We start from the raw sequence: 22,764 nt of genomic DNA, 5'->3' as shown, positions 1-22,764 counted from the left end.
GATTTTGGTTAAATTCGTATATGTGCAGGTCTGTTCCCTATTGCATTTGCAATTGTAAGTGAGGAGACTGATTCGAATTGGGCTTGGTTCTTGAGTAATTTTAGGGATGCTATTGGAAACGATAGGACGCTCAATTTCGTTTCGGATCGAAACCACGGTATCATTGAGGGTGTTAGGAACATTTTTCCTGACTATTTGCACACATATTGTTACAAACATTTGCAGAACAATTTGAAATACAGGTTCAGGGGTGTTCCAGCTGGCTTTCGTGAGACGGTGGTGCAACAATTTGCGGCGTGTGCTTATGCGACAACTAAGGAAGAATTTGATCGATGTCTTGACAAGCTGAAGACTACGGGTGGGACGAAAGTTTGCAATTTCTTAGATGATCTTCCAGAAGAGAAGTGGTCCAACGTTTACTGCGAGGGTCATAGGTACGGACAGATGACTTCTAATGGATGTGAGTCGTGGAATCATCAAATAAAGAAGCAACGTCACTTGCCGATAACTAGTCTGATTGATGACATAAGGTTGTTGTTAATGACGCAAATCTGTAACCGGCTATGTGATGGCAATAGATGGACTACTGTGCTGTGTGAAAAGACTGAGAAGAGATTGAAGGAGGCTGTTGACAAGGGGCGTTCATGGATATGCAAAAGATCGTCTATGCACGTGTTTGAAGTTTTTTCGTCGCCAAACGCTGTTCTTGATCTTCGAGAAAGGACATGCTCTTGTAGGCTGTGGCAAATCAACGGGTTTCCATGCGCACATGCTGCTGCTGTTATTTTTGTTGAACTTCGTTGTGGGCTTGCTGCGTATGATTATATCGATAGATGGTACCACAGATCAACATTTGAGGAGAGTTATTCGGGCTCAATTATACCATTTGTGAGACAAGTGTCAGATCTTCATGTTGCTGTAATTGGACCTCCTGAAGTTAAACCAACACGTGGTCGCCCAAAGAGGAAAAGGATTCCATCTCAGGGTGAGTGTGTCCCCCGGAAAATGACTTGTAGTCGTTGCAAAGCTCAAGGAAATCATAACAAGAAGACTTGTAGGAAGTGACTGTTTTAATTTATGTTTTTCCAGTACTTTTTAAGTTTGATGTCTTTTTCTTAAAATGATTTTATTTTCTGTTTTCGTACAATATTCTGGTTTTATTGGATTTTTCGAACGGCATGTTTAATATTCAGTTTTTAAGGGTTGTTGTTTATATTATCAAGCTTAGTATATTATGAGAACGTTATAGTTATTTACAATGATGCCAATAGTCGAATAAAATCTATGCAATAGTATATTGCTCCATGAAGTTGTGTTGTAGACTTTCATATCGTGTTGTCAGATTTTGACAAGATTTTCATTGTTAATCAATGTAACATTCAAGGATGGGGTCTATTAACACGTGGTTCTATAATTTCACAAAAAATGCCGAAATACGATGCGTAGTATAATTAGTTATAAACCGTAGTATAATAGTATCTAATCGATAGCAATCTAGTGTAGCTTACATAGTCAAATAGTTGTACGGTTTTTTTTTTTATATAACTGAAGAGTCGTACGTTTGATGAGTCGTCTGTATTCAAACCGCATAAGTTGAAAAGGCATGTATATGTAACGATGCGTTTGTAATTCGGGGAGACGCATCATATTGATCATAGGGTTTCATGATTATTTTTTTTTCACCTATATAAGCATATCAATGGAACGATACTTGTATATCTATAACATACTTTTATTAATAAAATAAGTTTTAGACAATATGGACAGAAAGTTGTGGATATAAACTGAGAGGGTTTTCGCTGAAGCAGACTGGAGGAGTGTTTTCGGAGATATTGCAATTCCAAGGTACGAGGAGGCATGGGCAATTATTGATGGGGATGATGGTGGTGTGGAGAACAGTGACAATTGTCGTAGGTCGAGGCACACGATGAAGTTTTACGATCTAATAGGCTGCAACATGTGTTGGTTTTGTTTGTATGTCGAGAATAACGGGTCGCCCCGAGTTCGTAATAGTAACGAAGGTGATGTTGCTCGTGACGCTGGAAGAGATGTCGTGGGTGAACGAGGTGGAGTCGTTGATGCCAGTGGAAGTGGGGCAGTGAATTCAGGCGTTGCGCAGGTTTCCGATGAAGAAGTGGATTGCATACCAGATGATAGCGACGAGGACATAAACTCAGTGAATTCAATTGATTCTGACGGGTGTTATTTTCCAAACTCTCCCTAAGAATTGATATGCTTGATTAATGCCGTGATTACTTAGTAATGGCAATGTAATAGTAGTTCAATTTGTAATAAATTTAGTTCACTATTTTGAATAATATGTGGTACTACCATTATCATATTAATTTACTATGATGTGATTATTAATGTACTAGAGTGTACTGAGTTAGTATCAGTAAATTGGTACGATGAATTTGAAGTTTTTATTTGATCATGTTGGAATTATTGTGCGTTAGTTTTGTTGTAAACGTTATTATTATGTTATCTTCACATATAGGTTTGTAGTATTATATTGATATGTTGTCTGTAAGGCATGTGCATACTACTTCAAGTGCCGTAATATGCTGTCACGGCATATACAATATACTATAATGAAGTAACTAATATACTATGATAAGAGTTGGTGTTCAATAATACGTTCGATTTGTTGTATGAGTTTTTTTATGTGAACTAATGTCATATGATAACCTTTGTGATAATTATTTCACGGATTGAAGTAATATGTTGTTTATCACATGGTTGTTGTTGGAGTGTTTTAAGTGTTGCACACAATTCCGTGATATAGGATGTACAATTCACTACTACATATATATTTGGGTACTATTGTTATGAACATAATATACTATTGGCATGCATGTAATATACTATGTGCTCATAACTTCATAAAATTCAAAAAATAAGTAGTGTGAATAAGTTAATACTAAAAACATCATATTACACATAATATTCAAAAATAAGTTTTGATTGGCCTACGCACACAGAAAATTAGTTGATATCATATCATCAGAAGGGTCACTGTCTTATGCATCATATTCATTGTTACCCCATTCCAAGAAAGTCTCCACGACTTCTCTGCGCATATTAGCCAAGTCATCACTTGCGCTGCTTGGGTCTATGGGTTGTTGGTGAAATATTTGCTTTATGCAGTACAGTACATGGACACCACAGTCGCGGCCATTGGTTTGTTGTGGGCAATCCTTGACGACTTCAATGTCAAAATCGAAATTGATGTCGATGTTGTATCTACTTGCAGTAGCTTGCATTGTTGTTTTCTGTTGTCATGGTAGCAAGGCAAATGTTATTAGTTATGTATGATTTTTATTTGAAGCTGGTGTGTTGGTCAAGAGTTTTATCATATCATGTGCATCGACCAAGTACTTGTCTGTTATATTCTCCCTTGGCAACAGCGAGTTGTAGAACTTCCAGCTCTCCTCTAACCGATCGAAAACACCGAGGGTGAAATGGTCTGCCACTTTGTTGGGATTTCTATCAAAATGGAGCGGGAACAACAGATAGCGATATGCATTTATGTTTGCAGGAGGATGGAAGGACCTGTCGGTGCTTTTTGGGTTCCTCGTTGCACTCTGCTCAGAATCAATGTGATTACATTAGTTTCAGGAGGTCAGCATTGCGAGAATGTAATACCTACTATTATTCACTTACCAGCAGCATGCATGGAAAACCATAGCTCGTTCCCTTCAACTCAGAATACTGCGTCTTGTTGAATTCTTTCATGGACTGTCTTATCATTAAGATCTCACAATATGCGTCAATTGTCTGTATAAGTATTGCCATTAAAGAGTAATGAATATTTGTAGACTTACAAGCGAGGATAATTCTCTGTGTGTAATGCTCTGCACCAAATCCTTGACACACACAAATTTTCTGCCATCTGGGCTTGTCCAAACTTTGGTGCTGCGGGCAAATTAGGGTAAATAAAATGTTTAGTTGGGGGCAAGTTAATTATATTAGTATTAAACAAAATATGGTGAAAGGATTTTTGTTGAAACTTAATATTCTTTGTTTGCAGCAGCCTCCACTGTGATGTCCAGTAGAGACCTGTTACTCTCCGACATGTTGCGATAGTTTTTGAATTTCCTGTACTTCCTTACAACCTTGGATACAGTTGTTGGTGTTACAGCAGGACGCTTAGACCGTGTTCTATCAAATATGGGTAGTATTTTTTCGATGCTCTCGGCATGTTCCGTGTTGGCATGCGGTAAGATCAATTTGTCAGCAGATATGTCCTCTGAGCCCTCATGACCTTCGTTGTTGGAGTCCATGATCCCCCCATCAATCTCGAAGGATACATTCATTTGTTCAGCTGAAATTTGAGGACAATTGCTAGTCTTTTTGGTACTAGATATTGTGTGCTTCAGCTGTTTGATTAATTCGCTTTGGTGGAGTATCGTCTGACTCTTCTCCTTATTGATGTCTTTCAGCAAGGTTACATCAGTAATGAGATCAACGAGCCGTATCTCAGTCTTGTCAACGTACGTCAGAGGTAAAGGATCATCGCGCTCTGCAGCTGTTTCATTAGGGTCAGGCTGCGTTTGTGAAAGCAATCGGAAAGATGGCATACTGTCTTCTGTGGGAGTTTTTGGAGTTGAGCCTGTCACTATGGAAGTGGTTGCCTTGCCAGCTGATTCGTGCAATTTGGTATTTGGTTCGTCACCGGAGTTCTGGAGTCCTGTTTTCGACTTCTTGCGGCTATTGTTGTCAGCGGTCAGGGCCTCTACATGTAGCTTCAACAGTGTTGTTGTTGCTTCCAAGTCATCGTACGACTGTTTCATAACTATCAGCTGTTCTTCGAGTGCGGCGCAACGTAATGTTTCGGCAGCTAACTTTGCTTCTGTTGTATGGTCTATGGGTTGGGCCGATCCCCCATGACTCGCTTCTGCAGCTGGTGCGTATTTGGCCAGGAGGTATTCCAGATGTTTGTTCTTCTCTCTCAGTATATGGGATTCAGTCTCGTACTGAAGTGCTAGCTTGGAAAGACGGCGATTTTCTGATGACTTCTCACGTAATTTAGTCATGAATTTTTCTGGGACATTGATATTCTGATCATTACCTCCTGTTTCAGAACTGGTGCATGTGTCATCTGTTTTGCCTTTCTTGTGCTCCTTATTTTTAATTGTTATTTTCCTTTTACTGCCTCTTTCTGCAGCAGATGTGTCCTTGTCGAAGAACACAGTTTCTTCTTCTGTCTGAGTGAGTGCTGACTCGTTCACTTCATCGTTGTGGATGTCTCTGATGACTTTATGCTCCAGCGCTGTCCCCAGTGTTTTCAAATTCCACTTCTGGAACCTTGGGAAAGCATCAGCGATGATTGGTTCAATGATATTTATCCTCTCGCACATCCAGAACTGCGGAAACAATCTAGTGTTAGGAATGGACTGCATGTTAGATATTAATATACTATTAAGATATTATAAATATCATATGAAGACAATATAAATATACTATCTAAACAAAATTAATATACTATTAGGTTACGGTACTATACTATATGGATAGAATGTACACTATGTTTCAAATCAATATACGAGCTTGCATATTACAAATGCATGTTAACTATGTGCACTAACAAAAATACTATTATGCAGAGTTGATCACAAGTTAATGGAGCTAATTGCAAATACCACCCCTGTGTTATCTCTAATTGCCAGATACCCCCATGTGAAAAAAAAACTCACCAACACCCCCTTGTGTTAACAAAGTCAAGGCATCGACACCCCTGGACACAAATCGTGTCACTCACTCGCGGGTTGTGCGATTTTTAATGGTATTTTTAGGGTGAAATGTCATAAATACCCCTTTATAAAATAAAAAATAATCTTGTTGGTTAAATTATGAATAATCTAAATTTATAGGACCAAATTGTAATTTCAAGAATTGCAAAATAAAATAATAATGCAGAAAAATATTATAAGAAAAAAAGAAGAAGAAGAAGACAGAACATCGTCTTCTTCCCCCTTTCCCCGTTCCCCACCCCCAAACCCCAACCCTGCCAAGAGAAGAAAAGTTCAGCAACACCACCCTATCTTCTACAATTCCCATACCAGACCCGAATCCGTACAACCCGAGGCTAATTAAGCCCCAATTACAGCAATGGTTATCTAAAATCTCCAAGTAATTTCTCTCGACGGCGACGATTTTAACAACGGCTAAACTTGCTAGGTCAAAATTGCGTCTTTTGGTTCTTTTCTCTTCTCTTTCTCTTTCTTATCGCCACCACCGCCGTCAAAATAAGAGATTGGGGGAAGGTTAGAGGCTCGTGTAAAGTAATTTGTTGGTGAAAACTAAAATTTCAATAAATTAAAATTTATGGGTGGGCGGCGGATCTAGAGAAGATGGTGGTGTTGGTGAAGGAGAGGTCAGATGGTGGTGAGCTGTGGCGGAGCCGAAGCGGCAACCCGGTGGAGATATGGTGGATGAGTGCTGAGAGTTGGGTAGGAGGGTGGGGAAGAAGAACGTTTTTCTTTTGTTTTTTTCTTTTCTTTTCTTTATTTAATATATAATGTAAAACTAAAAAAAATAGAAAACATATTAAAACTTTTAATGTTATAATATATATTTCATTCTCGTTTAAATATATTTTTTATTTTTAGTATTTACAAAATAAAAAACTACATAATATTTATAAAATTATAATATATTTTATTAATTGCTGAAAAAATCACAAGGGCATTTTTGTCACTTTACCTTCAGTCAAAGCCTAAAATCACAAAGGGTGCAGTGTGCTTCAAAAATGTTAACACAAGGGGGTGTTGGTAAGTTTTTTTTTCACAGGGGGGTATTTGGCAATTCGAGATAACACAGGGGTAGTATTTGCAATAAACTCCAAGTTAATGTATATATAACTATGCAAACATACCAACAATAGTGTTGTGCACCCACGGACTAATGATGGTTCTGTTTCCTGCACATATTTCATCAGGAATTCGACGATGTAACCTGCCCAATTGTAATCACTGAGTTTGTACAGTTCATCACACTGCTGTACCATCCACCAGTTGACTTGGTCTCCGGAAGTTGCAAAAAAACAGGATGTAAGTACATGGAGTATGATTATACGAACCACATCTTCGACATCCTCGTCATCCCTATTGTCAATGTATTCCAGCATCTTAGGCTTCAACATCCCCAACCATATTTTTTCTACGTCTCTAAATTTACGATTGGTTAGACCGAATTCTGGTTTGGTGGTTCTGCGAATACTTATGCTTTTTTCACCTGATTTGATGCCGAATATCAGATTGCAATCCTCCTCTGTGACATGCAATTCTCTTTCTCCAATCTTGAACACTCTGTCTTCTTTGTTGTATGTTTTCAATATGAGGACTGTGCCTATTTGTGTCCCTGTGACTTGCGAGATGGATCATGCTTGGCAAACGGTAAAATTAGCCGGTAGAATGGCGTTCTTTTGAGGCATTTGTAGTGCGCTTTTCGCAGACTGACATTTGCGAAGAAGTCTACTGTTGAGTGTAGGCTGGATCGGAATTGTCGGGTCCAGCTGCCTTGGTCTAGTTCTTTTTGTTCCATTAAGTTTGATTCGGCTGTAAATCACGTAAAATTGTGTAAATATGATAAACATAAAATACGCAACAAATATTGATAACAATTAAACATATCATAGGCATACATTTTCACAGCATACACATAACTACACAAGCATGCATAACTAAAACTGCAGTGTAGTTAATTGACCAACAATTCATTCTAAAGTAATGGTATATTAATACTCGTTCTACAATTTATATATAGATTTAGAACAACACAACGTTATATTAGCATACTATCTCAATTCATAACAACTCGGTCTGAATTTCTTCTAAATAATATCTCATTGTAACAACGAATTAACACAACATGCTGTCAGACTATTATAATATACTATCAGATTTATCAACCAAACATCACAAACACAATATAGTATATTGACAAAATGTAAAACAGCAAAATACCCATGAGATTAATTATACTACGGACAAACACCACGCTATCTAAGACACAGAACCGACTATTAATATCCTAATATACTACCGGACTTCATTAATCAACTATCTCATAGATTCGATTTAATCACAATGTATAACATGAATAAACCCATGAGAGTAATTACACTACGGACAAACAGCACGCTATCTAAAACACAGATCCGACTACTATTACCTTAATGTACTATCGAACTTCATTAACCAACTATCACATTCATCGATTTAATTACAATCTATAACATGAATAAACCCATGAGATTAATTACATTACGGACAAACAGCACGCTATCTAAAACACATATCCGATTATTGACGTTTTACTCGACTATACAATTTTCTGATATGTATCAATAGGGGATATCAATTGCTCACCCGCGTTTAGCAGCATAATGCCGTCTGCCATTTTCGCTGCTTCGATGACTGCAACATTTTACTGAGTGTGTTAGATAAGCAAATATATACAGATTATCCGAAAAAAAATCTCAAATAGACTATCACGTCGCAGTTAAACATAAACATAGTAATGGGTTACCTTTTTTGGTGGTTGTCCTGCCCATCAATTGTTGAAATATCAACGATTGAGTGCTCGAATTTGGTTATCGATTATAACAGATCTGCAATTATACAAACGTGATAGTCGATTTAGCCAAAACATATCAACAAATCGATGGACAATAGCGATGCAGCGAGCGGCGAAGACGTACCTATGGCGGCTTGCTCGGAGTGCACGTAGTCGTCGTTTCACGGCAGTGCAGAGATCTTCCGCGTTCAATCGGCTGTTTCGGGAAGTGGTTGTGGGAGGTTTTGCAGTTTATTTGATAGTGGGTTTGGGGTGATAGTGTTTTAACGGGAAAATAGGAAGGGATTTGATATTATTTCAAAAGATAAAGTAACGGAATTTGTGAGATTTGATTGAGGGTAATTATATAATTAAGAAAAGTTTGGGCTTTTATCAAAATGGCAAATTTAAGTTTGGGTCTACCCCTATTTTTTGAATGTTTAAGGGGGTTATATCTAATAGACCCCCTAGATTATGTGTCAAGTCCTCCAATTCGTGCTTGGTCTTTTCCCTTAAATATATGTCTCAACTTGGTAGAAGAATTAGGTTTCCTTGTGTGATTAGAAGTCCGAAATTTCTTCCAGCGTGTTTTCACACGGCCGCGCGAGAATCAGTACAATTCTCACACGGCTGTCTCAAATCCTGAAGCTTTCTGCCCAACTTCTGCAGTTGGCACGGGCGTGCAAAAAATAGGCTTATTTTCACACGGCCGTGCCAGGCCAATTTTCAGCTTCCAATTGTTTTCTTCCGTTTTGACCTTTTTTCGCTCGTTTCATCCTTAAAACTCCCAAATCTTCAAATGGTACCTAAAATACAACAAACCAAGAATTATGCACCATAAAATCAATAAAATTATGCAAAAATCCTCGTAGAAAAAAGTATATACTGAGTGTAAAATATACACTCAACACACCCCCAAACTTGAGCTTGTATTCAAGCAAAAACTAGCAACTTTCAAAGCAACTTTTTCAACAAACGCCTCTCATCACATAGATTAATGGTCAACTTCATGTTTTCAGAATTTGCAAATATCATGACAATTCTAAAAAATTTGCAAGGCCGTCATTCAAACCATGCTATCGCTTCAAGCATCCCATATTTGTAAATTAAAAATGGAGAAAATTTATAGTTACATAATAATATTCGACTCCAAAGACTCTCCAAATTTCTTTACTCGGTTAGTATCAAATAATTGAGCTCTTGGGATCACTAGAACTTTTTGGCTTTCAAATGTTGGGCTTTTGGTACAAGGTACAAAATATGGGTAAAAGTTGCTACGCTTCTCCTTTCATCTCACAGCTAGTCACTAAGAGTTTCACTTGACGGAATTTTTAGCTCTCGTTCTTGACGTGAGGTGTTTTCGCTAAGATTTAGCTTTTAGAATTATTCCTTCACCTCGAAGGACTTATTACCTAACTCGATCTGTTCAAGAGTACAAAAGTCTCTACTTTTGCTCTTAACATGATGGTTCGAGTTTTCTCTCTCTTTTTTTTTTCGAAGAAGGCAATAAATAAATAGACAACCGAAAAAATCCTAACACATGCAAACTAACAACAACTAAAGCACAATTAAAAATAACATACAAAAAATATCCACCCCAAACTTAAAATTCACATTGCCCTCTGTGTGATTCGTACAAAGTTTAAGGATAGAAAACACCTGATTAATCGTCTTGACCATTAACGGGTTGCTCTCCACCTCCGCCTTGCTCATGAGCATCACCGTCCTCCTCGTCCTCAAATAGCTCGGGTACCCGTTCAAGGATCGGTGCGGGCAAAGGTCCTGGCTCGGCACACTCGGGTGTACCGCATGCTAAATGGCGTACAATAGCTTGGAGCATCTTCCCCGACCACCGTTGAAGGGTTCGATTGTGCTAACTTTGAGCTCCACCGTGGCTAACCGATTGTGAGTAATCACCAACTCACGCTCCATCCGCTTTTGAAAGCGGCGATCTGAACTTGTGCTTGGGCCCTCGGGTAGGGCGACTTGTTGACCGCCGTAGACGGGTGTCTTGAACTAATGGGCCGCAAGGTTACTAATCGGCTTTCGGATTTGTGTGTCTATATCCGCCGCTTTGGTTGGAACCTTGGCTTTCTTGCATAGGCCGGTGACGAGGCAAGGGAAATAGAGTCCCTTGGATTTTTTGGTCATGGGTATCCAAAAGTGGTCGGATATGACTCTCCAATGTTGATCGGTGTGCCCTTTAAGATGAAATACGCAAGAACACACCTTTCATGGTTGAGTCAACGATCGGGTGGGTACGAGATTGACGCATATGAAAGTAAAGCACGCCTTGCCTAGTTGGTGGATGCATTTCCATTCTAACTCGTACTCCTCAACGTTGGAGAATTCGGACCAAATTGGGGGCTCATCACATAATGCCTCTCCGAGTTGGTCTTTTGTTACCTCGGTTCGCAATTGTTTCCAATTGCACACATCATGTTTGATGTTGTAGAACGAGTTAATGGCCTTGGCACTCCAATCCACTTTCTTCCCCCGAACCGTGCTCGTCATCCTATCCGAAGTTTTGTGGATACGGTGATTGACATGGAACTCACAAACTAAGGACAAGTTGATTGAATCGACCGGTTCTAACAACGAGTGCCACCCTCGTCTCACAAATTCTTGATTCAATGGTTCAAATTGTGGTAAGGTGACCGTGTATGCTCGCTCCGTTACGAGTTTCTTCACCGTTTGTTTGGCAAAAAAGGACTTTGGGGCCTTCAACACAAAATGCATCGTCATCGGGAGTTGGAATTTGAGCGGCCTTCTTTCCCTTTCCCTTGCTTTTCGAGGTGCCTTCTCCGTCTCATCCTTTTTTTCCCATGGTGTTGAGTATGCTTTTTGGAAGGGATTTGACATGAATTGGTGTGTAAAATTCCCCCAAACTTGACTCGGGCAAATCGTCGAACACCTTGTGGGCGTTCCTTGAGGAAGGTCACTTTTGAGAAATTGGCACCTTCTTGAACCCTCCCTGCAAAAATCCACAAGAATCCAAGTTTCTTAAGTGTTATGTGTATGTGGTTCGTGAATTTTAGGCAAAAGTTTGCAAGAAAAAGTGAAAAAAATTGAAAAAGTAAAGTTAGGGTTCGAAGTAGCAGAGAAGGGGAGGAGTTGGAATTGTGAGAATTATGTTGTGTTGGCCCCTTTTAAAAAAAACTCCTCTAGTTCGTTTCGCACGGCCGTGCGAGTTTTTGAACTGTTTTCGCACGGCCGTGCTAACACATGGATTTTACACTCTCTTTTGAACTGGCACGGCTGTCCGGATAAAAGCACTGATTTTCGGACGGCCGAGCGAATTGCAACTTTTGGGCAGTAGCTATTCCTGCTTTCCACACGGCCGTGTGAAATTATAGCTAAATTTTCGCGTGGCCGTTCGAAAAGTGAAAATTGGGCAGTAGCTTCCCAGATTTTCCTGACGGCCGTACGAGTTTCTAGTTCAATTTTCATGCGGCCGTGTGAATTGAAAAATCATACAATAGCTTTTTCTGCCTTCCACACGGCCGTGTGAGATTATAGGTCAATTTTGGAACGGCCGTGTGGTACTCTAAGTGGCGTTGTTTACTCCTGAAAAAAAAATTGTTGAGTTCATTAGTTTGCACGTTTCAATAAAAATAAAATAAAAATAATAACAAAAACTAAAAACTAAAACTAAAAACTAAAAACTAAAACTAAAAACTAAAAAAAACGCTAAGTTTACAGTCTTAAGCCAGACTTGGTCTGCTTCTTTGCTCCCGAGAAGCGCTAAGTTTACAGTCTTAAGCCAGACTTGGTCTGCTTCTTTGCTCAACCTAAAGTGACCGAAGTCACTTGGCGATTGAATTCTCCTCCCTAATAATGCTTGAGGCGCTGCCCATTGACTTTGAAAGATTTTCCGGTTCGGAATCCAATAACTTGACTGCGCCATGCAGAAATACTTCGAGTATAGTAAACGGTCCGGACTATCTTGACTTGAGTTTTCCCGGAAATAACTTGAGACGGGAGTTGAAAAGTAGTACCAATTGACCCTTGTGAAATTCGCGATGCAATATTTTATTGTCGTGCCATCTCTTGGTTTTTTCTTTGTAAACACGATTGCTTTCATAGGCATTCAATCGCAATTCATCGAGCTCGTTGAGTTGCATCATTCATTTCTCCTTGCATGCCTCACGATCAAAATTTAACTTCTTAATCGCCCAAAACGCATTATGCTCCAATTCAACCAGTAAATGAGATGCTTTGCCATAAATCAATCGAAACAGTGTCATGCCAAGTGGAGTTTTGTAAGTTGTACAATATGACCAAATTGCATCGTCTAATTTTTTCGATCAGGGTGATAGGCCAATGCGACCTTATGCTTTACACCATACTTGGCCAAGAGTGCCTCGAATTGTTTATTGGAAAAGTGAGTGCCTCCATCACTAATAATTGCTCGCGGTGTTCCAAATCGAGTGAATATATGTATTTTCAAGAAAGTACAAACCACTGTCGAATCATTAGTAGGAAAGGCGGCCGTCTCAACCCATTTAGATACATAATCGACGGCCACTAAGATGTATAGGTTATTGAATGATGGGACAAAAGGGCCCATAAAATCTATTTCCCATACATTGAAGGGTTCTACTTCGATCATTGTATTTAATGGGAGTCCGTGCCTCCTAGAAATATTACCTACCCGCTGGCATCTATCGCAACTCGATACAAATTTATAGTAATCATTAAATAGAGTTGGTCAAAAGAAACCTGACTGAAGTACTTTTCTCGTTGTTCGCTCACCTCCATAATGCCCCGCATAAATCGAGCCATGGCAATAAAAAAGTATATCTCTTTGCTCGTTTTTCGGTACACATCTTCGAATGACTAAATCACTGCATTGTCTAAACAAAAATGGTTCTTCCCAAAAGTAGAAATTCACATCATGTAAAAACTTTTTTCGTTGATGAAAAGTGAGCTCAGGTGGAAGTATATGGCTAACTAAATAATTTAAAAAATCTGCATACCATGGTACTTTTTGATCATCCACAACAAGTAGATGTTCATCTGGAAAGTTTTCATTAATGCAAATTTTATCTTCTAGTTCCGTTTCTAGCCTAGAAAAATGATCGGCTACTTGGTTCTCGCTACCCTTACGATCACGAATTTTCAAGTCAAATTCTTGCAGCAGTAAGACCCATCTAATAAGTCTAGGTTTTGCCTCTTTTTTTTCTATCAAATATTTCAAGGCCGAATGACCTTGGTGCCTATGATATGATATCTAAATTTTTCGAATGCAAAAACAACTGCTAACAACTCTTTTTCAGTAGTTGTATTGTTCAATTGCACATCGTTTAGAGGTTAACTAGCATAGTAAATTGAATGAAAAATTTTATTCTTTCTTTGGCCCAACACTGCACCTACCGCATAATCACTGGCATCACACATAAGTTCAAAGGGCTCATCCCAATTAGGGACAACATTAATAGGTGCGGTTACTAGCCTTGTTTTCAATTCGTCGAAGGCTTTGAGGCATTCATCAAGTCAAATTTGACGTCCTTATCCAACAAATTGCACAATGGTTTGGCAACCTTAGAAAAATCTTTAATGAACCGCCTATAAAAACTTGCATGTCCCAAAACTACGAATTCCCTTTACTAAAATTGGTGGTGGTAATTTCTCGATTGTTTCGATTTTGGCTCGATTGACTTCTAAATCTTTCTTTGACACCTTGTGTCCTAGCACAATCCCTTCTTGCACCATAAAGTGACACTTTTCCCAGTTGAGCACAAATTTTTTCTCCTCACACATGCGAAGAACCTTAGCCAGTATTTGGAGACAAGTGTCACATGTATCACCGAAAACGGAAAAATCATCCATAAATATCTCAAGACCACATTCAACCATGTCTGTGAAAATTGCCATCAGACAACGTTGAAAAGTGGCAAGAGCATTGCATAAACCGAATGGCATACGTCTAAAGGCGATTTGGTTATAACCGGAATACCCATTTAAAAAACAATAAAATTCTTGACAAGCTAGCCTATCAAGCATTTGATCAATAAAAGACAAGGGGAAGTGGTCTTTTCGGGTGGCCTTGTTCAATTTTCTATAATCCATGAAAATTCGCCAACCCGTTACTGTCCAAGAAGGGATTAATTCATTTTTTTCATTTTTTATAACAGTCATCCCCCCTTTCTTAGGTACACATTTTACCGGACTAACCCACGCACTATCGGAGATAGGAAAAATAATACCTGGGTCTAACCACTTGATGATTTCTTTCTTCACAACTTCCTTCATGATTGGGTTTAATCGCCTCTGCTGCTCAACTGAAGATTATGTCTCTCCTCCAAGATGATCTTGTGCATGCAAAAAGTTGGACTTATGCCATTGATGTCGAAAATTGTCCATCCAAGTGCTAGCTTGTGCTCTCGCAAGACATCTAAAAGTCTTCTTCCTGTAAACCTGTCAAAGATGCAGAAATAATAATAGGTAAGGTATCATGAGCTCCAAGGTACACATATTTTAGATGAGAGGTAAAATTTTAAGCTCAAGTTTTGGAGGTTCGATCACTGAAGGTTTAAAAGTGACAGAGAGTGGGAGTTTCGTCTCCAAACTTTCAAAATGTGGCTTTGACAACAGCTTTGCCGAATCCAACCAACATAGTTGTTCAATCACTGCTTCTTCCTCTATTGATGTTCCTGCACTCAACGATTCTTCCAACGGATCCACAATTAAAGGTTCAATAAAATCAAAATTCAATTGATCTAACACATCAAACGCAAAACATTCATCACCCTCTTGAGGATGCTTCATTGTACGGAAAACATCAAATTTAATCGTTTCATCCCCCAAAGACATACATAAAACACCATTATACATATCATTTATAGTTCTACCCGTTCTCAAAAAAGGTCTCCCCAAAATCAAAGGAATTACTTTATCTTCTTCCATATCAAGAACTACAAAATCTGCAGGAAAGATGAATTTATCTACCTTGACTAACACATCGTCTACTATTCCTTTTGTGTATATGAGTGATCTATCGGCTAACTATAAAGTAAGAATACCAATTTTATATCTCCAATCCCAAACTTTGAAAAATCCGAGAAAGGCATGAGATTAATACTAGCTCATAAATCTATGAGAGATTTTGCATAGAACTTACCTTCGATCGCGACTGGAATTGTAAACTTACCCGGGTCTCCAAGCTTTGGTGGGATTGGGCGAGTGAGAATGTCACTGCATTGTTCGGTTAAAGCTATCATCTCATGTTCACCGAATTTCCGTTTCTTAGATACCATATCTTACAAAAAATTTACCCAATGAGGCATTAGTTCAAGAGCTCGAGTAAAAGGATTATTAATATGTAACTCATTCAGTTGTTCAAGAAAAAAATTGTAATACGACTCATTCTTTGCTTTTATCAAGCGTTGAGGATAAGGTACCTGTGGGGTCGGCTTAGGCGCAACGACCCTTTTCTCATCTGGGTCATCTGTCAGAATCTCAACCTCCCTTTCTTCGTGCTCTCCGCTATCCTTGCTTGTTGCCTTTTTCGTTACTTCTTCCAATTGTCTCCCATTCCTCAAACTTACAGCTTTGCATTACTCGTTAGTGCCCTTTCGAGGATCTTCCATATTTGACTGCAGTGCACCAACTGGTCTGGTGCTTAGTTGGGTTGCGAATCGGCCCATCTGTGTTTCCAAGTTTCTGATGGATGCTTGAGTCGATGTCATGAATTGAGCTAGGAACGTAGCAAGATGTGCTCCTTGGGCTGGGGCTTGAGGTGGCTTTTGAAATCCGGGAGCTGGCGGAGGTCGTGGTTGACGTTGACCTTGAGATGGCGCTTGACCTTGATTTTGTTGATTTCCTCCCCATCCAAAATTGGGGTGGTCTTTCCATCCCGGATTATAAGTATTAGAGTATGGGTTCCTCTGCTGTCGATTTGTGCTATTTACGTAATTTAGAGACTCCGTTTCTTCTATGATTGGGTCGGAATTTTGGACTACATGAGCTTGCTGGGTTTGTAGACTTGCCACTTATTTTGATAATTTCTCTAATTGGGCAGTTATAGTTGTGACTTCATCTACCTCTAAAAGCCCTCCCATCTTCTTGCTTCCACTGTTTGACCTGTCCGAAGCTCGCATGTATTTGTTCCTTGCGATTCGCTCTAAAAGTTCATGCGCTTCATCATAGGTTAAACTCATGAACATTTCGCCTGCTGCTGAATCGAGTACCGTTCTAGAATTATCTTGCATTCCGTCGTAAAATATTTGAAGTTGACGCCACTCTTGTAAACCGTGATTGGGGCATCTTCTGGTAAGCTGTTTAAAGCGCTCCCAAGTTTCGAAAAGTGCTTCGTCTGACTCTTGCAGGAAGATTTGTATTTCTCTCCGAATTTTTTGAGTTTTGGTTGGGGAGTTGTATCTGTTCATGAAGAGTTGTGCTAGCTGAGGCCAAGACGAGATGGAGTGCGGTGCACACATTTGTAACCATTCGCGGGCTGCCCCTTGTAAGGAGTGCTTGAAAAGGCGTAGTTGCAGTGTTTCAGGTGAGGCCCCGTTCATCTTTTGCAAATCGCACGTCTCGAGAAAGTTAACCAAGTGGAGATGCGGATCTTCATGAGCTAATCCGCTGAACAAGCCATTGTTTTGGAGCATAGTGAGGAGTCCACTCGAAATTTAAAATTATTGGCTTCAATGGGAGGCTGTTGGATGCTTGATTGAAAATCATTGAGTGTCGGAATGGTGTACTCAGGCAATGCTCGTTGACGAGGTGGTGGATTAATGAGCTGAAATTGCTCTTGCTCGTTGATTATATTTCCTTCCGCATCTAGTAAGCGTCCTTGATGGTCTCGCCTGCAATTATTTTCTCCTTCCATTGTTGCGAGAATGTTTTGAGCTAACCGTTGATTTCTCCTGACGTACCTAAATGTTTGCTCAATTTCGGGATCAAAAGGTAGCAAGTTCCTGTCATGTCCTCTTCGCATAAAAAGTACCTAAAACAAAAATAATAAAAATAATAAAATAAGCAAATAAAATAATTAATTAAATGAAATAAATAAAAATGGTAAGAAAAATTGCTCAAATTTGATATTAGAATAAATAGATAATTTAGCTGTATTCCCCTGCAACGACGCCAAAAACTTGTTGGGCTAAATATCTAACAGCAAGTGCACGTATCGTAAACAAGTAGTAAAAGTAGAATCGTGAGAGACAGATATCGATCCCACATGGAATACTCAAATTACCTAATCCTAAGTACAAAATTCTAACAATTATGATTTTTATCCAGCCTTCACAAGGTTGTCCAATTTAACCAACTAAATAATTAAACTAATTATGAAAGCCAATAATCACGAGAAAGTATCAATATAAAAACGAATCTAGGATTTTATCTTCCCCCTACGCAATAAATCGTCACCCAATTAAACCTCTATCATGCAAGTTACGATTCCCCATTATTAACCCGAGACACTCATTTACTCATAACCCGCTATCGCGTGTATTATGAATCTATTATTTATAACCGATTCACTATATGTCTATGCAAACCAATTATGAATAAAATATTAAATAATAAGTCTCGTAAACGGCTACCTAAGGTATTATTCGTATGTCTACGATATTACATGCAATTAACACACTCATCCGGTGAAAACTACTCGAATGTTCTTCTATCCATGTTCTAATTATTAAAACGATATGTCAATCAATTCTAACAATAACACATAGCAACATAAATTAGCTAGGTCGTTCATGCGCTAAATAAGATCAAATACAAGAAATATTCATGGAATTTAAACTTGCATAATATTACAAAAATAGGTTCGAATCACCACATAGGGTTCGAACAAAATCCTAAATTAAAAGCTTAGCTACACATGTTCTCTACGAAAAACATAATAAAAATACAAAAAATCATAAAAGTTGAAAAGAAAAGTAAAGGAAGAACTATGATGAAGATTCGTCAAGTCTTTGTCTTCGTTTCTCCATTCTCTTGCTCCTAGATTATGTGTCAAGTCCTCCAATTCGTGATTGGTCTTTGCTCTTCAATAGATGTCTCAACTTGGTAGAAGAATTAGGCTTCCTTGTGATTAAAAGTCCAAAATTTCTTCCAGCGTGTTTTCACACGGCCATCTAAAATCCCGAAGCTTTCTGCCCAAATTCTGCAGTTGGCACGGCCGTGCCAAAAATAGGCTTATTTTCACACGGCCGTGACAGGCCAATTTTCAGCTTCCAATTGTTTTCTTCCGTTTTTTCCCGTTTTTGCCCTTTTTTCGCTCGTTTCATCCTTAAGACTCCCAAATTTTCAAATTGAACCTAAAATACAGAAACCAATAATTAAGCACCATAAAATCAATAAAATTGTACAAAAATCTTCGTAAAAAAAAGTATATATTGAGTGTAAAATATACACTCAACAACTATAATTAGCTTAATCATAGGGATAGCTTGAATATAGAGATAGCTTAACTATAGGGATAGTAACTTGATTATTTCATATGTTATCTAGATTGATTTATACAATGGTGCAATTTGCTATAGGTTTTACTGTTTTGTTGCTTTTTAATTGAAATAAAAAAATTGTAGGTTTTTTTGTTTGTTGTTTGTCATCGCTTCATAACGCTAAATCGGTGAACCTCAATAGCAACGACATGGTCCAGAAAACATAAAAGTTCGGGTAATTAATTCCTTTTTATTTCTCTCATTTTTTAGATGATTTAATGACCCATTGTTGATATTTTTATCTCAGCGGAAAAAAGTTGTTGATATTTGGAGCATCGATCACTAGAAATTATTCACACATTTTAAAAGCTTCGATTTATATTTTGTATAGTTGTTTTACCGTATTTTTTATATTGTTGTTTGTATTATTTTTTCACTCGGTTGTTGATGTTTATTTGTTGTCGTTTGTGTTGTTATTTGAAATTTGCATTTTATTGTGCATTATTGAAACATTGTGTTTTTGGTTTTTGTTGTTTTTATAGTCTGCATTTTGTTGCTCTTGTTTTCTTTATTTTGTTGATGATCATGTGGTCTGCTATTTGTTTACAGTTTGTTACTTGTTTTCAATCAAACCGAGTTTTCAGTTGCTTGTCAAACTTTGGATTTCTCACTTGCATTTTCAATTTGAAATTTTCCTATTTACAGTTCCTTGTTTACACTTTGAATTTTTTGTTTGTAACTGCAGCTATTGTTTGCAATTTGCTATTTTTTGTTCATGTTTTGCAATTTATTGTTTGCAACTGAAAGTCTTATTTAGTTTTATTTTGTGTGTGCTCAAATAGCTACGTCAAAGAAAAAAAAAAGAACAAGGCATTAAATGACTCTTCAACGTCTTTCGTAGGGGGAAAAACAAGAGCAAATCAAACTACAAACAAAGTCCTCACAGAGCAAGTTCTTACAGAAGATCCTTCAATCCAACAATATTCGATCAAACCTCGTTTCACTTGTTCACATCTTCAACCGACATAAATTCAAAGAACACCACATTAAATGTGTTCAGAGACGTTGTATCTTGAAGTATTTTGTACTTAACGTACTAATTTGCTATTAAACAAAAAATAGATTTTTTGTGTTTGTTAAAACATCTTTTATTTTGTATTTCGTGTTTTGAAACTATTTCATATTGCTCGAGTAAAACATACACTAGGGGCTGTGTTGTTTGTTGTTTGTGTATGTGTCTACTACGTTTTTTGTTTATTGTTTGTGCTTGCCGTTTACTGTTTGATGTTTATTCTTTGCTTTGTTGTTTATTGTTTGTGTTATTTTAAGTTTAAAGTTGCAGTTTTCTGATATATTGCAAATTTATTTTGTTTTGTAAAAAAAATGTTAATACTACCGAGAACATACGAAATAACAATTAATATTCAAAATATATGGTGTCAAGAAAGTTGATAAGTGAAGATTGCTATAAGATATTGATGAAAATAAAATTAATTTTTTTTTTACAAGAAATGAAAAATAAATTTCACAATAACTAGAGGCTTGACATAGAGAGAGAAGAAAAAAAGGAGGAATAGGCGTGGGGGAGAGAAATATATATGACCGTGAGTATAAGAGAGATAAAGAGATCTTCGGGATTTGTTCCCTCAATTTCCAAAATAACTATTTATATATAAATATTAATTGAGAGTTATTTATGTATATCCACTATAACTTTATTTTATATTATTATTCAAAGGACCTACAAATGTATTCATTTAATAGAATGGATCTCCACTCATATAAGTCTAAATAAGGGTTGTCTAGCCAATTTTCCACTATATAATATTATATATATACACCAATCTAAATTATAAGTGTAAATGAGTTGAGCTAGTTTGATGAAACTTATAATTATTTTAGATATATAATTTACAAAAACCTTTCAATAAATATATATATATATATATTCTACAACAAAAATCACTTATTGGGAATAGATCCCAATATATACTCTATTGAGGCATTTATACATTTAGGGGCAAGAAAAATATATGTCGCTTAGTTGTGTGTCGCATTAGGTCATGGGACACTTAATATATGCCCCGTAAATTAATTCTTTTCGAGACACTTGTATATGTCAAAATAAAGTGTTTTTGAGGCACAAGTATATGACTTGTAACTATATCATTTATGTTACACAAATCATTTTTTGAGGCACTTAGTGTAGATTAGAGGACATTTATAATTGTCCCACATATACTTATAAGGACATTTTTACTATCATGTAAAAGTCTTTTTCGAGACATTTTTTGTCGCAATTAATATTTAGGATATCCTAAATCTAATAATTTGCAAGCCAAAATTTCCAGCTCATATACACGGACCAAATAGTTCATCACCATACACTTAAGAAATACATGAAAACTAAAACTTTAGATACCAAATCATCATACATAACAACATTCTGAACTTTTATTCATCAAAATTTCAAGTGCATTTGATCAACAAAGTCAACAAGTACTATGACCAATCTCCTCTTTCCAGCTAACAACATCAAATCACATTTCAGAAACATAAGATTACATTATCTCGTACTTGCATAAGTTTTCTAGCAAAAACAAAACGAGAGAACATCTTGAACAAAATTCGATTATCTCTAACACTATAGATTCTAAAAGTATTGTCCAGCTTCCGTCATATTGTAGATTGCATCAACAATAAAATCCATTAGAGATACCTGCATAAATTAGCAACAAGATAACAAGTTTAAAAACTTGCACATGGCTTGACATATCGAAAGCATTATCTGCACGGAACTTTAACATTAAAATATGGATAACTTTTCATAGCATTGGATGGAAAAATGGGAAGTGACATATTGAACAGCCACAAGGTCTTAGATGAAGAAATAATAATAAACAAAAAATCCAATCAAACCAAGCATACCGGTTTATCAGCATTGACCATCCAACCATCAATAACCTTGACTTTCTCATCAGAATCAATAATTTGAAAGCCTCATGGTACATGTTACCATATTCAGCTAATTGTTATGTAAATTATACCCATACTAAGATGCAATAGGGAATTTTATGCAATTTGATGAGCATTATGATGACAAAAACATGTAGACTATTTTACATAATAAAAATGTAAAGCTTCTGCCATAAAATATACCATTTTACTATCTCCAACAATTTGCAGTCAGTTGCAGAAAAGTTAATGAGTTCTTCAGTTGTTCAATGGAAGAACTTCAATCGGATTACTTGGAAGATAATCATAGTATAATCACTATAATAAAAAAATCAGACAAACCAAATATATTTTCTTTAACAAGTGCACAATCATGGTTAAATATTAAAATTCTTAATGCTAAAATAGATTTCTTTACTAACCTTTCATTAAACAAATTTTTTGCCATATTCTTCTTCTCCATCTTGCCGGACGAGCAATGTGCGGTGTTCTTGTATTAAACAAAAACGATATAGTTATTTGAATATCCTTCTCACAATTTATATTTTTACGAATTGTTTCCAAACTTTATAAGAAATAATAGAGGCAATATTGAGAAAAGAACAACTAATACTTGGGCCGATTATTGTAATTAGAAATTAGAACAAAGAAAACCTAATACATATTGTAATCATTAAACGGCAAATAATGGTATGAATACTACACCCGCCCGAAAGAAACAGTTCTTTTGCATTTGAAATCCATTTATATGTGAGCTTTTGCTGACTTTATTTTGAAGGCATTAGGAGGATCCCTATACATATTTCGAAATAATACAAATTAGATAATCAAAATTAAAGAGAAAACC

The 22,764-nt window shown here is 37.2% G+C and overlaps 1 protein-coding gene and 1 non-coding gene across 2 annotated transcripts; one reads left to right on the top strand and one right to left on the bottom strand.

Annotated features, from left to right (window-relative positions):
- Positions 1-3,853: 3,853 nt before the first annotated feature.
- Positions 3,854-7,376, bottom strand: LOC105964531 (uncharacterized). Its single transcript, XM_088819878.1, has 2 exons — positions 6,878-7,376; positions 3,854-5,366 (listed from the first exon to the last, which is right to left on the bottom strand). Exons 1-2 carry the CDS (start codon positions 7,142-7,144, stop codon positions 4,011-4,013), a joined length of 1,623 nt encoding a protein of 540 aa, XP_088676004.1. The 5' UTR covers positions 7,145-7,376; the 3' UTR covers positions 3,854-4,010.
- A 9,433-nt stretch (positions 7,377-16,809) lies between these two features.
- On the top strand, positions 16,810-16,915 carry LOC148770203 (small nucleolar RNA R71). Its single transcript, XR_016031954.1, has one exon. It is a non-coding gene; the product is annotated as a small nucleolar RNA R71 (small nucleolar RNA).
- The last annotated feature ends 5,849 nt before the right edge of the window (positions 16,916-22,764 follow it).

This window comes from Erythranthe guttata, chromosome 6, assembly GCF_056151865.1.
Source record: "Erythranthe guttata isolate IM_541 chromosome 6, IM_541, whole genome shotgun sequence".
Taxonomy (NCBI): Eukaryota; Viridiplantae; Streptophyta; class Magnoliopsida; order Lamiales; family Phrymaceae; genus Erythranthe; species Erythranthe guttata.
This window is presented reverse-complemented; position numbering and strand designations above follow the sequence as displayed.